We start from the raw sequence: 19,707 nt of genomic DNA on the forward strand, positions 1-19,707 counted from the left end.
CCCATGTTAGTGGCGTTCAGCTGGGTAATCTAATATTACATGGGACGCGCTTGGAAGCTGCTCATGACGCGACATGGCAGATGTACGCAATTTCACGATGCATGCGGGATTAATCACGATTCTGAACTGAACGGCAAGATTATACGAAATCCATCTTAATTACAGTGCAACATATAGGTAGATCCTATCTACTAGGCACTCCGCCTCATATCCAAAGTACATCCCAACCCAATCCAAGTAAAATTAGCAAAGCCATCGTCCCAACACCCTCACTTTCCAAGCCCATGGGGTATTTTTCACATTATTCAGACTAGAAAGCGAGCCTGGAATATCCACAGGATGGATAGAACAACCTTCCTGTCAGAGACAAGAGATGGCGTCCTTACAAGCGGGAGCCGTGGATGACCTTCATCTCAACAGCGAGCTCACGGCCGCCATCGTTGAGAACGAGGACACGGACGCTGCCGCGGCCAGACTCGAAAGCCTGCTGGAGACGAGACCACAGGTTGGACTGGTCAATGACGGACAGACCCTGCTTAACATCACCAGTCTCGGTCATGGCAGTGACGTAGCCGTCAGCCATGTCGAGGACACGGTACTGCTTGAAGACAGGGCCAAGCATGGTCTGGACAACAACGCTGGGGGCGGGGTTGGCAATGAAGGAGGACTCCTCGTGCAGCTGCTTGGTGAAGAGGTCAACACCGAGGTAGCGGTACTGGCCAGTGGCAGAGGAGGTCGAGATGCGGATGACCTGGCAAGGTCGGCCCTGGAGCATCAAGAAGTCACCCAGACGGATGTGGTGGCAGGGGATGGAGACAGTGTTAGGCTGCTGCTCGGTGGCAGGGGCGGCTGGACGGCGAGACGTATTAGCATCTTGGTGGACATCAACAATATCAATTTGCTCTGTGATAGTAGTGTTATTATTGTTGTGATGATGGTTTTGGTGGTGATGGTGGTGGTGATGGTGATGGGGGAGGAGCTTGTCGACAGCTTTGGCCACGCCTTGGCGGACAGAGTGGTAGGAGCCTACCGGCGACACGCGTTAGCGTACGCTTGCACGCGTCTGAAAGACAATAATAGAAAGTTAGTTGAGCTTACCCTCATCATCGTAGTAACCCATCTTGGCTGATTTTTCGGCGGGAGAAGACTCGCGAATTTCCTCGGTGATCTTGATTTCCTCACGGAAGTTGGGACGAGAAACAGTGGTACGTTCTTCAACGAGGAAGTCGGTACTCTTAGATTTCTCGGAGTGGTGGTGTCGAGGACGACGAACTTGAACTAGTTCAAGACCGGTAGAGCTCTGGGGTTGAGGTTGAGGACGGAAACGTTCTCGGTATTCACGCTCAGCAGCGTCAATGGGGTTTGAGAAGCGGCGAGAAGAGTCAACCTTGACTTGAGTCTCAGTGTAGTCGCGAGGAGGAGGTGGAATAGATCTAAAAGTACTCGAGTTAGTTGGAGGGATTCCCTTTTGTGCTTGAGCTTGCTTGGCCTTGGTCTCTGGGCCAACACTTGTGGGCCCGGACTAGACCCCCTGAGCCGGGATAAAATAGCATGGCTGGGAACCCTAGCTGAACCTCACCCCCGGCTGTCAGCTCCCCCATAGTGAGCTCCGCCGCCCTCCGTGCTCAATTCGCATCTCCACTCCCAATTGACGCGTTCTAGAAGCCGCGGCAAAAGAGATTGGGAGAATACGAAGAGCAATTTCAGCTCTGCCAGTGGCAGGCGGGTTCCTCTCCCCACGGCTATTTCTCCTGTCTCCCTTCCCTCGCTCCCTCCATTGACTCACGCAAATGAGGCCCAGGAGAGACAGAAAGCGAAGGGAGTGAGAACAGATAAGAAAAAGATTGTCAACTTACTTGAACTCTTCCTTTACGAAGCGTTCAGAGTGGCGTGAACCGGGACGGCGGTGGCGTTCTTCCTCGCGCGTAATACGGATCTCTTCTTCAACACGGTGTTCACCACGATGAGGAACTAGATCGGCACTTGGTGGGAGAGAAGAGAATTGACCCTCCCGTCCGGCTGGCTTGTGTTGAGGGAGGGTGATTTGAACCTCCTCGTGAGTTGTGGTTTGAGTTTGAGGGCGGCCTGCTTCGTTGTCCTTGTAAGTGGACGGGAAGATGCTAAAAGGCACGGGGACTCGAGCTTCAAAATCCAGGTTGGCGGCTTGCGCTGGCGCGAGAGAATCTTCTCATACAACCTTCCGTAGTAGCACGAAAGGAAGATAAGAAGGATCTCAAGCTTCTGTTCCTGGAAACAAAAGTTCGAAGTGGGAAGAAAAGAGAGAGGGATATGATACCTCTGAGAGTCTTTTCTTTCAATTGTCCTTGCTTCTTTGCTGGAGATTCAGATAATTGGAGGAAAGGAATGGCGGATCAGAACTCGCGTCGCTCGATGGGCTTTTTGAGGTCGGGGGCCAGGCCTGCGATTGTGGGCGTGCTCGCTGTGTTGCGTTGCCAAGGAGGGTAAGCCTATCGGGCCTCCATGTTTACCTGCCACCAAGTCTGGGCATGTTATTGTTTATTCCCATCACAAGAGGGATAGTGTTGTCGTATCCTGGCCTCTCGTCTCCGCCATCAACTCCACATTCAGCCAACCTCATCCAACTCCCCTGCAAGCTCAGCGAGCTCAGCAGGCATCTCGTCCACTGGTCTCTCGAGGCTGCGTCTCAGGCGTACTAGAGTCTCCAGTCGCCAGTGGACTCTCGGACATGATGCTGCAACCCAGCGGTAAGCGTGATGGGGCCCCAAAGGCAACCAAGAGCTCCCCAGCCACCTTGCTTCCCTTACGTCCCCCTGAATCGACCGCTGATTGACCAGTCAGGCTCGGCGATTGATGTTCATGGCTACTGTGCCACTAGTGGTAGCAATATACCGGTAATGTAATCTGGTAGTAGCAGCAGTAGTGGTACCCCGTAGGAGTGGTAACTCCCCCATAGCGTGGTCAGCTATACAAGGACGGCCCATTTTTAAGCGTGAGTGTGTGCCTCTGCTCTGTTTATTTTCGGGCCAGCCTTTGGCGCGACTGGTTCCTGGCCTAAAGGGCCTTCCTGTTTTTCCCAATAGCCCCAGATCCAGCCTCATCGGCTTACTCGTACCGAGCAGGCCGCGCGAGCCAGAGAGAGCGCGAGACAGAGAGAGAGTCTGGAGCATCGGTATTCGTAACGGTACCCGTAGTCCGGTGCTATACCTGCTGAGGAGCACTCGTACCCTGGAGCAGCATGAGCCGTACTGGTACCACTGCTCGTACGTCGTACAGTACCTGTAACTCACTGGCATGGCGCCACCCGAAAAGCTTCTTGGCTTATCATGGAGGGCAGGCTGCGTCCGAGCTGATGCTGCATCTCGCCCATCGCCTATTCCTGCGACGCCCACGCCGGCTGTATGAGAATATCAAGCGCCCACTTTTGTGATGCACATGCCGTCTTAGCTGCATCAGTGCAATGAAAACAGAGATGGCTGGGGCTCAATCTTCGCGCTCTGGGCTATTGCTCGCCGGACAAGACGATCGTCACTCTCGGAGAGCTGCGTGGACTGGGCTGCCATTGGCCAGGTTGGGCGTGTCGCCCGCCTGAGACTACTTTGTATGGTTCGCTGCACGTAAAGGCGCTCCCTCCCTGCCGCCCGTATTGATATCGTGTAATGCCGCCATTGGGCTGGAGCTGTTTCGGTGCTAATGCAGCAGGATAATTGCAGTATGGTAGCGGCGCGGTGCGAGCGCTGCAATCGACGCTGTAGTACCCGAAATTTCGTGGCTGGGTGCTAGGAAGAAGCCAGACCTCGTCGGATCGCTCCAACGAGAGGGGCCATGGCTGCTAGCACCAAGCTCAGATAGAGAGATGGCTGGTCGCTAGTCGTCCAGTCGCGGGCCAGGCCACGGTCCGCTTTTCGGGCAGCTCATTTCCCTCTCAGTTGGCCATGACGCTTGCTGTGGGCTTTGCGGCGGCGCCCGGTACCCAATCCATGGCAGATCTGTGTCTTTAAGCTCCCTCTGGCAAGCCGTCCCTGGCCTGCCCGTACATTTGTCCTGAACATCAGCATGGATCTGGCGTCTCGTGCATACCCAGTTTGCTGGGGACCTTGATTGCCTCCCGCCTCATCTCCACCTCAATTATCTCGGTTGCTGGGACGATTGAGCATCGCCATCGCAAATGTGTTCTCTTGGAGGGGGGACAAGGATATGCCGCTTGTGTTTCAATATTAGACATCCAACAAAGGTGGCAGGGAAGAGGCCCGTGCTGCCTGCTACGACGCGTCGAATCGCGATGATTTGGGGGGTGGACCGAGGATGAAGCTGAGTTGCGCGTTCGATTGGATTACTGAGATTGGACGCGGCGGGTCCAATCGTAGCCGCATGTGCCTCGGTCGAATGGCTTCAGCTGCTGATTTCCCCAGAGGTTTGTCCGAAAAGTGAAGCCTTGTTCATCGCATTGGAGCACTTGTCAATCCAACTTAAAAGATTAGCGGCCGCGTGGCCTAATGGCTAAGGCGCTAGATTTCGGTTCTTCAGCAACTCTCCCTCTAGAGATTCCAGGTTCGACTCCTGGCGTGGTCGTTTTTTTGCCCTTTTTGCCACCTTGTTGGACTTGTTATTGTTATTCGTTTGTCGCAATGGTCAATTGGGTGATCTCGCTGCCGTCTGCCATGGCAAGATGAGTTGTGAGAGCTGTAGGGAGACAACGACAGCTGGCACAAGGGATCCTTTGCTAATAACCCTAGCCGCCCTTTTTTGACTGTTATGTCCGCATTAGGTAATTTGTAGCGTCCGTCACTCGTATCAGAGTGATGAGCGTCTCACCTTTTTGCAGGCTAATTTCTCTGCTGCAGGTTTTATTAGTAAATACGACTGCTCGTTCGTAAGCCAGGATTCGCACCAACTTCTGCAACCAGGGCAATCAATTAGTGCTTGCTTCCTACCCTGCTGTCAGATTCCATCCAGCATTATTTTCACGTGCTCTGCGACCATACTGTTCTTGCAATTGACGACATACCCAGCCAGAGGAGCAGTCCGTCGCGCATACAAAGTACCTAACCTACACTAAATACCTACTTGTACTACCACTTACGGCAGCTGTCAAAGATCTCAACACTCGTCTAGTAGATGCCATGTAGGATATTAATTGGGCCCCTCCTTTTAAACTGAAATCGCGAATCGTGTTCTTGCCTCAGAATCCCAGTGACAGCGACCAGGATGCCGAGCAGCCTTATACAGGACATGGCTTTGGCTCGATCTTTAATGCGTTATGCGAAGCCACGTGATGCCCATGCTTAGGTATGGCGTCACAGCAGTTTGAGAGCTGCCCCGCGGCCAACCATGCGTGCCCCACGGTAGCCTACAGAGTTTCGCACCAAGCTTGGTATATACAGATCCAACTCTGAGCCTGCGCAAGACGCAAATGCCAGCATGAAGCAGAGATTTTCGTCATTGGATGTCAAGGTACTTTGTAATGTCTTTATTCAAATAGATTTATTCTTGAAACTGCCCGCTGACAGCTCTTCTCTTGCTCCAGGTCATTGCGCACGAGCTCCAAGCGAGCTTGGTGACTCTACGACTCGCGAACGTCTACGACCTATCTTCCAAGATCCTGCTTCTGAAGTTCGCCAAGCCAGACAACAAGCAGCAACTGCTCATAGAAAATGGATTTCGCTGCCACTTGACCGACTTTGCCCGGACCACTGCCGCCGCTCCATCTGCCTTTGTAGCTCGGCTTCGCAAATATCTCAAGACCAGACGACTGACGGCAGTTCAACAAGTGGGAACCGACAGAATTCTCGAATTCCAGTTTAGCGATGGCCAATATCGAATGTTCTTGGAATTCTTTGCGGTATGTCAGCTACTGGAAAGCAGAGGCAGCTTTCCAACCATTTAGCCTTAAGTGACCGGAGGCTAACATTAGGCAGAGCGGAAACATTATTCTTACCGATGCGGATCTTAAAATCTTGGCAATTTCTCGCAATGTTGGTGAGGGAGAGGGGCAAGAGGCGCAGCAGGTTGGACTGCAGTACTCTCTGGAGAATAGACAGAACTATGGCGGCATTCCCGCGTTGACAAAAGAAAGGATAAGGGATGCTCTCAAGACTGCTGCAGAGAAAGCTGAAGCAAACGCAGGGGCTGGTACTTTCTCTGGAAACAAAGCGAAAGGTAAATCTGGTGGCGATTTGCGAAAGGCCTTGGCAGTTTCCATAACAGAGCTGCCCCCTACTTTGGTTGAGAATATTCTACAAGCGAATAGCTTTGATATCACCGCTAAACTGACCGATGTGCTTGATAATGAGTCATTGCTGGATGCATTGGTCAAACATTTATCCGAGGCTCGTGATATTGTCGAGAACATTACCGCATCTGCCACCTGCACGGGCTACATCTTCGCCAAGAAAAGGACGACCTCTTCCAGCGAACCGGTTGACGCAAACGAGTCTCAAAAGCGCGAGGGGCTACTCTACGACGATTTCCATCCGTTTGTTCCGCACAAGTTCAAGAAGGACTCGTCATTTGAGATATTAGAATTCGAAGGCTATAACAGAACGGTCGACGAATTTTTCTCATCTTTGGAAGGCCAAAAGTTGGAATCTCGACTTACTGGAAGGGAAGAAGCTGCCAAGAAGAAGCTTGAAGATGCTAGGCATGAGCAAGGCAAGAGGATCCAAGGCTTGCAAGATGCTCAGGCGATGAATCTTCGCAAAGCCGCTGCAATCGAAGCAAACGTGGAGCGCGTGCAAGAGGCCATGGATGCGGTAAATGGACTTATCGCCCAGGGTATGGATTGGATAGACATTGGGAAGCTCGTTGAGCGGGAGAAGAAGCGACAGAACCCCGTTGCCGAAACCATCAGTCTTCCTCTCAAATTGTCTGAGAACACAATTACCCTCCTTCTCGCAGAGGAGGAGTTTGACGAAGACGAGGACGAGGAAGAAGAAGCCAACCCATACGAAATTGACGAGAGCGACTCGGAAGAAGGGCAGAGTGAAGCTACTTCAACGAAGGATACAAAGCCCGCGAAGCTCCTCACAGTTGACATTGTCCTCAATGTTAGCCCCTGGAGCAACGCTAGAGAGTATTATGAACAACGAAGGTCAGCTGCTATTAAAGAAGAAAAAACTCAGCAACAGGCAACCAAGGCCTTGAAGAGTACGGAGCATAAGATTGCCGAAGATTTGAAAAAGGGTCTGAAGCAAGAAAAAGCTCTTCTTCAGCCCATTCGGAAGCAATTGTGGTTTGAAAAGTTCCTGTGGTTTATCTCCTCTGATGGCTATTTGGTCCTTGGAGGGAAAGACCCCCAGCAAAGTGAAATACTCTACAGGAGATACCTGCGGAAAGGAGACATTTACTGCCATGCCGATATACGAGGCGCGGCAAATATTGTGATTAAAAACAACCCAAACACGCCGGATGCCCCAATTCCTCCAGCAACTCTGTCCCAGGCAGGATCGCTTTCAGTCTGCACCTCAGAGGCTTGGGATTCTAAGGCGGGCATGGGCGCTTGGTGGGTCAATGCAGATCAAGTATCCAAATCGGCTTCAACAGGAGAAATTATGCCCGCCGGAAACTTCATTATTCAGGGGAAGAAGAATTATCTACCCCCTACTCAGCTCCTGATCGGTTTAGGATTCGTATTCAAAATTAGTGAACAGAGTAAAGGCTCGCATTTGAAGCACCGAGTACAAGACGAACACTCATCTACAGCCGCAGAAGGGGCGACCGCCGGTGAAGAGGAGCTGGAAAATACGGAGGAGATTGATGATTCAGATGCCTCGGACGACGAAAACCTATCTAGTCATGAGAGACGAGCGAATCCTCTACAAAGCTCCGGGAACGAAGATGAAGCTGCAGATGACATGGCCGACGAGTTATCAACAGTGAATATTGGCGACCAGCCTGCAAAGGAGGAAGCTGCTCTTTCATCTGTAGATGCCCCTGAAGACAAGCAAGGAGAGGGAGAAGATGAGGCAGATGGAGATGAAGAGGAGCATGGTAGCGAGGAAGACGAGGTAGCACCTTCTGAACCTGCTACCGAAGTGTCTGAGGCGCCCAGTAGAATCTCTTCACATTCAACAAAAACCTCAGAGACAACCAAGAAAGGAACCCAAAAACGTGGACAAAAAGGAAAGGCGAAAAAGATTGCCCAAAAATACAAAGACCAGGATGAGGAGGATCGTATTACAGCAGAAGCCTTTTTAGGAGCTACGGCTGGTCGACAGCGGGCTGAAGCAGAGGCAGCCGCAAAAGCCCAACGGCAGGCTGAAATGGAAGCCATGAAGGAGCGCCGACGGGCTCAACATGAGCGGAAGCAAAAGGAAGTCGCAGAACAAGAAGAGATTCGCCGGGCTATGATGAACGAAGGCCTCGACGTAGGGGAGCCTGATGAAGCCGAGAAGGCGACGAACTTGGACACCTTGGTCGGCACGCCGCTGGCTGGAGATGAGATTATCGAAGTCATCCCCGTTTGTGCGCCTTGGAACGCTCTGGTTCGGTTCAAGTACAAGGTCAAGATGCAGCCGGGCTCTGTGAAGAAGGGTAAGGCGGTTAAGGAGGTGTTGGACCGACTGAAGACTGATTCCGCCAGGAAAGGCGTCATTGACGAGAGCGCAAGAGATAAGGAGAAGATGTGGCCCAGGGAGATTGAGCTCATCAAGGCCCTCAAGCCAGAGGAGATTGTCAACACTATACCCGTCAGCAAAGTAAGAGTCATGTTGGCTGGCGCAAGTGGAGGCGACAAAGGGTCTTCTGGTGGTGGCAAAGGCAAAGGCGGGGGTAAAGGTCAAGGAAAGGGAGGTAGAGGAGGCAAGGGCTCAAAGAAGTAGCCTGTGTATATTCTGAATAGAGGCTTGGACTTTTCGATTGCATAGAGCTGTGCCAAAAATAAAACAAGCATATATATTTTGTATACATAGGTAATAGTTTATTGCATCCTCCTTCATTAGGACACGCTTCAGATGACATGTCGTGCATAACGTTTCTCCAAGCTTCATTCAAAATCCATGTTTAGTGTCTTTCCAAAAACAGATAATACCAAATCAAGTCCAATATTTCTCATACAAGTAAGCGTCATCGCCTCCCTCCTGGCCAGATAAGGTATCTATGGATATAGTATATATATATGGATAATATATAAAAAAAAGATTTTCATAATCTATCGAGTACCCTCCATCCTCCGTACCTCGTTGGGCATCCGCGCAATGCACAGCTCGCGGCAGAACATGCCCCATTCGCCGCTGGTGGCGCCGCGCACGGCGTCCTGCAGGTCCTGGCCGTAGCGCTCGCGATAGGCCTTCTTGACGTCCTGCATGTGGAAGTTGTCCCAGTGGAAGCGCACGAGGCGCGAGATGAGCAGTTCGCGGCGCAGGGAGTCCTTGCGGGAGGCGGTGATGGCGTGTTGCAGGAGGAGGGCGTCGCGGACGGGGCGGTTGATGACGCCGTTGAGGATGTGTGCGAGGAGTTCGCCCTAATTTTATTAAAAAGCTTTTGTTAGTATTCACTCATTCACTCATTCCTCTCTTCTTTTTGTTTTCTTCGGGGGTTGTCAAGTGATACATACCACAAGATTGTTGCTCTTCTTGAGCGCGTCACGCGCAAAGTTGCTGCGGTATTGGTGCTCGTATTCCTTGAGAACAGCGCGCAGGTGGGCGTCGCTGCGCTGCACGACAATGGTAATCATCATGGTCTCTCCGCCCTTGTCGGACTTGACAGCCTTGTGCAAGTCCTCGACATCCTGATCGATGAGCTTGTAGTCAAGCGGCAGCCTGCGGCCCTCATAGTCGTACTCCTCCATACGGCGCTCCTCCAAGACCATCAAGATGGCCTTTTTGAATTTATCTTCCCTTAGCTCCGTCTTCATGCACTTGGTCAGGCTGTTGTCATACTTCTTGTCTGAGAAGGAATCCTTGATGCGGCGGATCTCCTCGTTTGTGCGACCCATGAGCGACTCGATCAGCAGCTCTCGGCGCGTCTTGTCACCCTGGTACCAGAAGTTGGCCCAGTAGGATTCGCTCTCCCACTGCCCTAGAGCAACAGCATAGCACGCCTTCATCAAGAGGGGATCCTCGTCCTTGAAGCGAGCGCGAATGTGTTTGGCAATGTTGACGCCCTTGCGGTCCGTGCCGGTCTTTACAATCTGTTTGTACTCGGCGCGGAGCTCCATGACCTGCTCGTGCGACAGGCTGGGGAGGATTTCGATGAATGGCGCAACATCTGGCCTGTGGTTGCCCTTGAGGGCCTGGGCAAGACGAGAGGCAATGTCCTGCGGATCGTGGAAGCGAGCTCGCCTGTTGAGCCTGGTGTCGCCTTCACCGTCAGAGAGCGGTGAGAAAGTATCCGCGATTCTTGGGAGATCGCCCGGGTGCCTGGACGCCAGCAACAAAGGCGAGGGCATAGGCGAGCAGTTCTGATATGTTCCATGGTACGATTCCAGTAGCGGAGATCCTGGCGCAGACGCGAGTGAAAGAGTTGTCGTTCGAGGCCCAGTGTTGACTGTCAAGCTGGACATACGACCGGTAGGTGGCTGGGGAGACCTATCCCGCCCGCTTCGGCCATCTCTTGATCGTGATCGGTCTCGAGAACGAGACCGGTCGCGAGGATCAACGTCTACGGTCAAGGTGTGGGAGCGTCGGTGACCTCTGGAGTCGCGTTCGGAGTCAGAGTGCTTCCTAATCTCGCTGCTGTAGTCGTGCGATTTGGAGCTCTGATGGCCTCGGCTCGGCGACCGGCCGTAAGCCAAGGCGTCGGCTTCCTCGTGCCGGCGATTATACTTTTCAACTAGGTGGTCGTCTTCTGGGTATGGCAAAAGGGCGCCAGAGCCACGGCCAGATCTGCGATCCAGCTCATCGTCGGCATACACGTAGCTGGACTCGCGCGACTCGCCGTACGCAGGCCGCTGTGGCTGCTTGGGCTCGTCGATGAAGCGCCCGTCGCGGGACCTCGATCTGGCCCTGGGATTGGTGATTGAGGCCAGGGAAATGGTCGCTCCGGGATGGTCCATGGCGGGAGCTTCGCGCGCGGGGTGGCGTCTGGCGGGAGTGAGTTTGTATCAATTATTGGTTCGTTTTTGTTTCGGCTGGGGAACAAACGCCGGCCGTGCTCCGCTAATAACAGCCACCAGTGCTCGAGTGGGCTGTTTAGGTGTAGTAGGATCTCTAGAGAGAGTTCTAGCAGCAGAAGCAACAACAATGCCAACGTCGATGGTGATGATGGAGGAAGAAAAAAAAGACGGCTGGGCCACAGCTGTCGGAGGACTAAAGCAAACACGACTCGTCGGCGGCTGTCAGTCTATTGCAGCGCAAGAATATGCACCTAGCAAGTAGCCCAGACAATAAACTGGAGGCAATACAGGCCACCTGCATATGCGCTACGCCTTACAGGTGCTTAGAGCGCAGAGCCGCTGCAGGTGGGCAGGGCCAGCGGCAGTTCAGGCGCTCGAGCAGCTGAAGGGCGCCCCTCTTTTTGCCCGTCAGAGGGCATGGGCCGTGTGAGGCCACTATCCGGCTGGACTCGAGGTAAGATTCGGAGGGAGTTGAGAACTTCGTGTCAGCCGCTCAGTTTAGGTAGGTGGTAGCCTAGGTAGGAGGCTGATCCTACTGCCTCGAACCTATACTTTTTTTTTATTTTATTTCTGCCGCTATGAGGTAGGAATGCTACTTGTTTGGCATTCAGTAATTACCTGCACTGTTGAAACAGATACGATACAAGACAAGCATTTGACGTAATGGACAAGTTGATCAGTCATTTCGTCACAGTTGCCGCTTACACGCCTGTATACGAGTTTACAACACGTAAACACGTGCCCCTATGCGAACAGAGTCGCATCACCGTCCCCGAAGGCCCTGAAAATGCTACGTAGTGGCCATTAGAGTAGGATGATTGTTCCTTGTAGCCCGCTATCATTGCGAGAGCTCCATAGAATAGACATTCAACGCGTGCTGCTCAGCCCCAAGCAGGAGGTGGAGCCCGTCAGTTAGTTAGTTTCAACCCTGTTGTTTAACCTGCTTGGCGACTTGGGTATGAGAAATAGTGATTGAGTGAGTCGGTGCGCTCCCAGTGATGAATCCATACTTCTACATTGTCTGTAATCGTCATTACACCGTATGCATCTGGGCACTCCGTGGCCCGTGGCAGGCATCCGTATACCCATAGGTTGATCTCTGCTCTTGCTAGTATTCCGTAGCATTCGCACACCGACTATATGTACTCACTCCGTAAGCAAAGGCCGCAGTGACCCGAAACTAGCGCTATCATCCTGCAGAGCCTCATGTATGTCACATGAAAGGGCGAATTTCAACGCTATGAGTGCTAGGAAGTTTTGCTGCAATTAATCATTCTCCGTCACTTAATGCACATGTCTAGGAGTAAGCTGACTGAGTCAATTTATCTGAATTCTGCCAAATTATCATGAGTTTCTCTGGTAGAGCCTATACACCGGGATTTGAAATAACAGCAGCTATCGGGCCATAAAACGTATAAAATGGCATGGAGCTAAACATTCATCTGAAGCAGCCCCGGAGCAATATCACCCTGGTCTTCTTTAATAAGTTTTGATATCATATATGTACATCGTTTATTTCATTTATTTCACTCTATACCGCATTTCATTTTGTATCCCATTCCCGAGTTTTCAACCTGCAAAGCATAGCATACTCCTTGCATCTACTGACACGTCACTTCAACTTGAGCTCGATGCGCTGGGCACTCTATCTCCTCTCTGGAAGACATACAGCGCCTCGTCCTTGCCAGCAAAGCTCGGTAGTGGAATCTGTACCACCTTTGTCCACTCCTTGTGCTCCTGCTCCATAAAAGTATCCATCGTCATGCCCTTGAATCCGGTATAACCGTTCATGTTCTGTGTTCCAACAACCGCAATGGTGTCTCCTTGGAAAGCACTGACGAGGCCCCTGGTGAAGCTGCCCTCGGCGCCTCCTCCGACACCCCCTCCGACAACGGGATAGACCAACAGGAGGACCATGTCTTTGCCATTTTCATTCTTTCGTAGCCACTTCACACCGTCTATGATCGCCGTGTCATCGATCCAGTTGACCCTCCACTCGCTCTGCATGTTGTCCACCGGATGCACCGTCAGTCCATACCGCCTCAGCAGAAACGTCCAGTACCCATTACCCGAGCCCATATCCGCAATGGCTCGGCCGTCTGCCAGGATTCTCAACACCTCCAAGCTCTCGTGTGATGGTGTCGCACAACCGAAATGATGCATGAAAATGGGGAGCACATGGTGACTTGTTGCTACTCTCTCCGATGAAGCGCATGGCCCGCACCACTCCAAGTTTCGGCAAGACCAAGCCCAAAAGTCAAAGTATGGATTCTCACTCGGCGGCTTCTTTGCTTTGGGAATGGTTAGTTGGGCGGCCAGAGCCGGGTGGATGAATCGCTTCCCTGCGATATGGCTCGCAACTTCGGATCGGATAGATGTCTTTTTCGCATTTGTCTCAAAATTTTTCAAGGCCGAGGCTGTGGCAGTTGAAGGGCTGAAAATAGAGATGTATGCCTCGATATCCGGCAGGGGTGGAGGGTCTCTCTGTGTCCATGAAATTCCCACTTTAGCTCGTTGCTCATAGAATTTGAAATAGGAGAGGAGAAGGGGAGGTGACAGCTTACAGGCGTGTTTTCTTCACCACGATACCAGGCGTGCAGGCCATTGATGCCGCCCAACCCGACAACGTGCTGTACCTCGGCCAATTTGACACTTGTCATGGCATGATACGTGAATGCATCTCTCTCAGGTAGGCTAAGCAGGACACGGCTGGCGTTGTACAGGTCATTTGCTGCCAGCAGCTCTTGAGCTTGCTTGAGCCGCGGGCCATCTTGGATTACTTCATCTGGGGCAAAGGACGGGCTGCCAACGCAGCGAGGCGTCTTTGCGTTGCTGCGCGACATGAAGTGAGGGGCTGGTAGTATTATGAGTAGTTTCTCTAATTAAGATGAGTTGCACGAGATGTGCTGTGCTGTGCGTGGACGAATCTGGAGTTGAAGGTAGGGGGTTGTGAGATTTGAGAAGTTGTGCTACTAGTATAATGAACGTTCCCGTAATACATATTGCTATTCTGTTCCGTAGACAGGCACTAATATGAGCGATAGTTGATATCGCCGACTGCTAAGGTCCGACGAAAAGTGGGCTTTTGAGATGAAAAGCCGGAGTTAAACAGAGAATCATGGCTATTAAGAAAAATTAATTGCAGTTGGCTTTTTTGTGAAATAAACCTTTTTTTTATTCAGTATGCAGGGTAGCACGATAAATGAGACGAGTAATATGGGATGAGATGAGATTGAGATGAAATGAGGTGAGGTGAGGGCTCGAAGCGCTCTCATTCGCAGTCTCACTTTTCCAAGTTGGCGCCTATAGATGAGCGTCATCGTTCAGCAACGTTCAAATGGCTGGCTCAAGGGATCTGCCGCTAATGAAAATCCCCACTAGCCGGCGGCAACGATGGAGAGCAAAGCTTTTATTTCATGCATCTGCAAATGAAACGTCGGGCAACTTCCTCCTTGCAGCCAAGCCTGGCGAATTGACGGGGCTCAATTTTTTCGTAAAAGTGGTTGGTCTAACAACCACAAAGTGGATATGAAGCATCCGTCTTTTGTCGTACGAAGTACTGCATATCAGTTTGTACCGTTTGCCTATACAGGAGATTCTGTTCAATGGAGCGTTCGTTGGTTCGAGCCACACTGAAGGCTATTCCGTGCTTCCATGTTGGTTCTGTGTGGCATAATTTTACAAATCACCACCGAGTACCAGCAATGGAACGCGGAATACTAGATAGAGAGATTTGCTTGCCATCCTCTCAGCCACGTTGAGTGAGAAATGGGCGCTCCTTTGCGTCTGATCTCTGGCAGATTCGGGATATCCTCGCCCGAGAGTTTGAGAAGATAGCCTTATAATACGGAATGCTACACACAAGGCGCTCGCAACTATGCATGGCGGCATGCATGCACCCTAGTTCCACAGCAGGACACACAACAATTAAAGAAAAGGAACAGGCAATTCAAGTCTAGAAAGAACGAGGCATAAAGCAGCAGGATTTTGTCATAATTTGTCCCAAGTGTGGTTGCTGTTGGCCTTGCCATTCATTCCCAGACTAACCAGCACGGATCACCGATTGAATCTGAGTGTGACGCATCGTATTATCAGTACCCGCTGTTCGTGGCTAAACCTCCCCTCCAACGCTCCAACGGCTCAGCCCCACGGGCGGCCGCGTGTCCACTAAAAACGACATCAAGCGCTGTAACTCGTCAACTATCATCGAGCTGCCTTCAGCTGGCTCTGCGCAGAGCGTCTCGGCGACTATATCATGGAGCCCGATCTTCCAACTACTGACACCTTTAGTGGCCCTTTTCAATTCTAGACTCCTCGATTCCAGCACTAAATGCTTTGCTTCTGAGCGTCGCGATCGGGCCCTGTTTTAAGCTGTTCTCCACCTGCTCCGACGTCTGATTGCCGTCTAATTACTACCTCGAATCTACGTACGATTGAAAGAAAAAGGCAGCCCATTTGAATTGCAGCTTTTCATCTTCATCAACAGGCCCGGCTGCTTTCACATGTGAGGCCTCGTGCTTCAGCCGCCAAGCACGTCCTCAAGTACCCCTGAAACCTGGCAATTAATCCTTCTTCCTTCCCGGCCGTGGCGGGTCACTAGAGCTGCCGTCACCAAAGCATTCGTTGCTTTTTTCTTTTTGGCGACCATAAAGTGATTCCCCGAGACATTGCGGCGTTCACGTCCCCGAACAAAGACACCGTTATGTATTTTGCCCCAAGTTCTCTGTGTGTTAAGCAAGAAAGCCACCGGAGGGTAAAATACATGTATCAAGGTACTACTTGTGACTTGGCTTAATCACGGCCTGGCCTCTGAGCAACACTACTTCTTTCGGCGTACTTCCTTCAACAAGCCACGACCATTCATTTTCTTTGCTTCTTTCATACCGGCCACTCTCCTTGGATCACAAATTCACTCGCCTGGCTTTCGCGATGGATAGACACCCCCAGAATGGCTTCAAGAGCTCGTCTCATACGACACGCTCTCCCTCTCCCACTAATGGCGCGACGAACACTGCTAGCCGCTCGGCCAGCTCTTCCAGGGCGAATCATAACTTCACAGCCAACACTAACGGCGGTGATTTGCACCACGAGCCCACACCTCAATATGGCGCTGCCTCACAAGCTCCTCATGCTGTTGCCTATCAGCAGCCAGCTTTGAAGATATCCGATCTTTTGCAGAGCCCGACAGCTATCTCAAATGGAAACGGAAATGGGAATATATGCGGACATGAACAGAGCAATCCTATTCTACCCCCTTTGAATCCGAAAAAAGACACAGTGACGGGATCAACAGAACCGACAGAAAGTTATTCTGAAACGTTCAAACCGCTGGAGCACGCGATAGGGCCAGGGTCAATAGGCTCTCCCTTAACCCATCCAAATGGAGTCTCTATATTTCCAAATCTCTCTGCCGCGGAGCAGGAGCAACTATCTCGAGAAGCACTGGACCAAGCCGGGGAATCCATCATTGCCGATGACAGCGCCGACAGCATCGGATCCGTACACGGCGATGACGCCGGGTCTGACGCCGGGTCTGATGCCGGTTATGACAGTGACTCTGCCAGCTCAGCAAGCACATCTGTCATGTCTTCTGTTCGCGACTATATGTATGAAAATGGCCGGCGATACCATCGATATCGTGAAGGCACCTACAACTTCCCCAATGACGACGTGGAGCAAGAGAGGGAGGATATGAAGCACGCCATGGTCAAGCTGCTTTGTAGCCAAAAGTTGCACTTTGCCCCCATCGGCGACAACCCGCAAGAAATTCTCGATATTGGAACTGGGACAGGAATTTGGCCAATTGAAAGTGAGTTGTCATCAGTCCTTGTTCATGATACCTTGACTCTTGATGCTGGGATTTTCTAACGCCGTTTGCCTAGTGGGAGACAAGTACTTGAGCGCCCATATACTTGGAATCGACTTATCGCCTATCCAGCCAGACTGGCTACCGCCCAATGTTCGATTCATGGTAGATGATGTGGAATCGCCGTGGTTGCATCCCCGCAACCATTTCGACTACATTCATTCTCGGCACACAGTGATGGCTGTTAGAGATTGGATGAAGCTTTTTCGAAGGGCTATAGAGTGAGTTATCATGTTGTTTTCTCCTTTGCAGTAGAACAATTGCTTATAGATATGCTAGGCATCTCAAAATTGGCGGTTGGATTGAGCTCCAAGAAATTCATCACACTCCCAAAAGTGCCCTGCCAGATGGAAATGGCGAGATGCCTCCAGAACATCCCGTTGCACGTTACTGGAAACATGTAACAGAAGGACTGGCAGCCCTTGGTATCGATTTGGATACCGCTTCCGACGGTAGAATATCTGACATGATGCAGAGCGCGGGCTTTACCAATGTTACAGAGCGCGTGCTGCATGTGCCCATCGGGACTTGGCCCAAGAATAAAGTCCTCAAGACGGTTGGCCTCTACTGGCGAACTATACTTTTGGATGGCATTCAGGCAATTGCTCTGGGACCGTTGACGCGAGGCCTGGGGTGGAACCGAGAGCAAGTGGAAGTACTGCTGATGGAAGTCCGGCAGGCCTACTTTGACGATTCTAAGCTCATGTACATGCCATTTCATGTTATATATGCGCAGAGGCCGTAATACTCTGTGCAATATGGTGTTATTAGCGATCTATCTATATTTTACATGGCAACACTTGATTCGGATCTCGAACTAGTATTGGAATTAATGGTTCTCCTTTTGATTGAGGATTGACTAAAATTAAACATTTTTAATATGATTTCTTTTTAAGGGAAGATGCGTGGTATTCTGCGCTCCCCCGATTATCTTAGTTTCCACCGAAAGATGTCATGACGACTCTCGTCTTTGGCGAAAGAAGCACCCAAGAGAACAGGGAACGGCGGATATGACGGGATAGTGGTTCGATCTAAGCAGCACCTGCGTACTGCAAGGGACAGCATGATATACGAATGGACCAACGAGAGCACCGACCCGCGCTCCACCTGCGCCTCTTGTCGTTTATTGCAGGCCTACTAAAGAGGAACATGTCCGAGACCATACTTATGGAAAGGGTCGCCTTTTTGCGGCCAAGACGGCGTCTCGGCCGCATCGTTTAGCGGCTCCGTGCACAGTTCATTTCTCTCTGACCCGGTTCTTGGGAGCGGCTTGACACACTCGTATTGCGTACATGTAACACACTCTAGTGGTTGACAGCGAGAAGCAGGTCTCACAAGGGTGGCTTGCCTTCCGGTATTCACATGCTCTCTTGCGGTGACATATGGGTAAAGGATCAGCCCTTTGGCAATATTAATGCCAGTAGCTCGGTCTCTGGGCTTCCCGGTATCTGGGATAGTCGGCGAAGCGGACGCAAGGGTCTTGGAAAACGGCTGGGATTTTGAGCACCTATGATGAGATGCTCCGCCGTGCCACATGGCTGTCCATTTTTTCTTATTAGGTTGTCGTTTTTATCATATTGACAGTTGTGCTAGCTCGTGCAACTACTTGGCAATAGAGCTCGCTAGTTGTTTTATTTCGGCTGGTCTATTTGGCTACCCTCTTTATAGATGTGCGAGATGCACCTAGCCGGCTATTATAGCAGTGGTATGGGCCTTTTGATAGCCAAAATTAAACGTCTGAGAACGACGGCGGCGCTACGGTCCGGACCTAGGGATTACTAGTAGCAGTACTACTGCCAACGAGGGCAAGACGGGCAGCAGACAGTATTTGCAGCACCACTATTACGGGGACGTGGCTTGCCGCTAAAAGGGGCCAGTTGTGGAGAGACAGACATGGCGATCCTTCAATCACCTCAACTGCCTCTTACTAGTGCGAACTGCCACTAGCAGGTACGGTAACACAGCTTGTAGAATACATAGTTCCACCCCAATTATCATCGGAACTGTGTGATTTGCAATTTGTAATGGTCTGAGAAATGTGACTCTGTCTGATGATTTGGCAGGTTCTCGGAACGGAAAACGGAAGCTTCCGAATGCTTGTACCACTACTCCCACTACCACCGATAAGAATAGTGATATGCAGTAGCAGTGGGATCTCTCCTCTACAGTAACATGGGCCACTATCCAATTGAGCAGAAGCTGCTCGGAATACGATGCCAAAAGTATCTGCTGAAGAATGAGATATTACTGGCAATAGCAATCGGGCGCAAGCTTGTACCCGTACTGTACGTAGTTCTTGGTGCTCTGAAAGGTACTTGTACTACTGCTACTGCTACAGCTACCACTACTTCAACTACTAAACAGTACACCATAGACCGCGTATACACATCCAGAGATTGATACCATTTTAGCCCGCCGGGGGTCGCCGGGTAGGATGGGATGCACGACAAGGGTTCTCTTTAGCTTCTCACGAATAGTGGCTCTTGCATAGATCGACCCGTGCTTACTTGGACCAGGAAGACGGCGAGCATGCGGAGGCCATTTCGGGGGCTTGCTCTAGTTTGATTGCTGTGAGTCTTGGTGTCTTGGACGATGTGGTTACATTTGGCCTCTGCCTTCGTTCGTTTTCTTCTTCTCTTCTTCTCATCAATTCCCATCCTCTTCTGTCCTCCTCTTCTCCCTCTCTCGTACTCTTTTTTTCTTTCCAAATTTGGGCTGTGTATGACCAAGAAGTCAGCTTTCGTTGCTTTGTGTCCCCTTGGTTGTTGATTGTGAGAACAAACAACGACTCTAGCAAGACAGGATTCTT

The 19,707-nt window shown here is 51.2% G+C and overlaps 5 protein-coding genes and 1 non-coding gene across 6 annotated transcripts; 3 read left to right on the forward strand and 3 right to left on the reverse strand.

Moving 5' to 3' along the window:
- Nucleotides 1-382: 382 nt before the first annotated feature.
- Nucleotides 383-2,709, reverse strand: GGI43DRAFT_382160 (uncharacterized protein; the record flags this gene model as incomplete). Its single annotated transcript, XM_083203216.1, has 4 exons — nucleotides 383-1,026; nucleotides 1,099-1,433; nucleotides 1,857-2,169; nucleotides 2,676-2,709. The coding sequence occupies 4 exons, from the start codon at nucleotides 2,707-2,709 to the stop codon at nucleotides 383-385; spliced, it is 1,326 nt and encodes a 441-aa protein (XP_083061929.1).
- A 1,752-nt stretch (nucleotides 2,710-4,461) lies between these two features.
- GGI43DRAFT_t82 lies at nucleotides 4,462-4,551 on the forward strand. The gene has a single exon. It is a non-coding gene; the product is annotated as a tRNA-Arg (tRNA).
- Nucleotides 4,552-5,400: 849 nt separating this feature from the next.
- Nucleotides 5,401-9,124, forward strand: GGI43DRAFT_433070 (uncharacterized protein; the record flags this gene model as incomplete). The annotated part of the gene is made up of 3 exons (XM_083209685.1): nucleotides 5,401-5,433; nucleotides 5,507-5,821; nucleotides 5,898-9,124. The coding sequence occupies 3 exons, from the start codon at nucleotides 5,401-5,403 to the stop codon at nucleotides 8,796-8,798; spliced, it is 3,249 nt and encodes a 1,082-aa protein (XP_083061930.1). The 3' UTR covers nucleotides 8,799-9,124.
- Nucleotides 8,963-11,214, reverse strand: GGI43DRAFT_324246 (uncharacterized protein). Its single transcript, XM_083201891.1, has 2 exons — nucleotides 9,533-11,214; nucleotides 8,963-9,439 (listed from the first exon to the last, which is right to left on the reverse strand). The coding sequence occupies exons 1-2, from the start codon at nucleotides 10,970-10,972 to the stop codon at nucleotides 9,128-9,130; spliced, it is 1,752 nt and encodes a 583-aa protein (XP_083061931.1). The 5' UTR covers nucleotides 10,973-11,214; the 3' UTR covers nucleotides 8,963-9,127.
- A 1,100-nt stretch (nucleotides 11,215-12,314) lies between these two features.
- On the reverse strand, nucleotides 12,315-14,016 carry GGI43DRAFT_324898 (uncharacterized protein). The gene is made up of 2 exons (XM_083201898.1): nucleotides 13,597-14,016; nucleotides 12,315-13,516 (listed from the first exon to the last, which is right to left on the reverse strand). Exons 1-2 carry the CDS (start codon nucleotides 13,873-13,875, stop codon nucleotides 12,650-12,652), a joined length of 1,146 nt encoding a protein of 381 aa, XP_083061932.1. The 5' UTR covers nucleotides 13,876-14,016; the 3' UTR covers nucleotides 12,315-12,649.
- Nucleotides 14,017-15,637: 1,621 nt separating this feature from the next.
- Nucleotides 15,638-18,234, forward strand: GGI43DRAFT_324915 (S-adenosyl-L-methionine-dependent methyltransferase). Its single transcript, XM_083201899.1, has 3 exons — nucleotides 15,638-16,841; nucleotides 16,915-17,119; nucleotides 17,178-18,234. The coding sequence occupies exons 1-3, from the start codon at nucleotides 15,962-15,964 to the stop codon at nucleotides 17,641-17,643; spliced, it is 1,551 nt and encodes a 516-aa protein (XP_083061933.1). The 5' UTR covers nucleotides 15,638-15,961; the 3' UTR covers nucleotides 17,644-18,234.
- The last annotated feature ends 1,473 nt before the right edge of the window (nucleotides 18,235-19,707 follow it).

This window comes from Trichoderma evansii (assembly GCF_050947405.1).
Source record: "Trichoderma evansii strain SZMC 28006 chromosome Unknown GGI43scaffold_6, whole genome shotgun sequence".
Lineage (NCBI taxonomy): Eukaryota > Fungi > Ascomycota > Sordariomycetes > Hypocreales > Hypocreaceae > Trichoderma > Trichoderma evansii.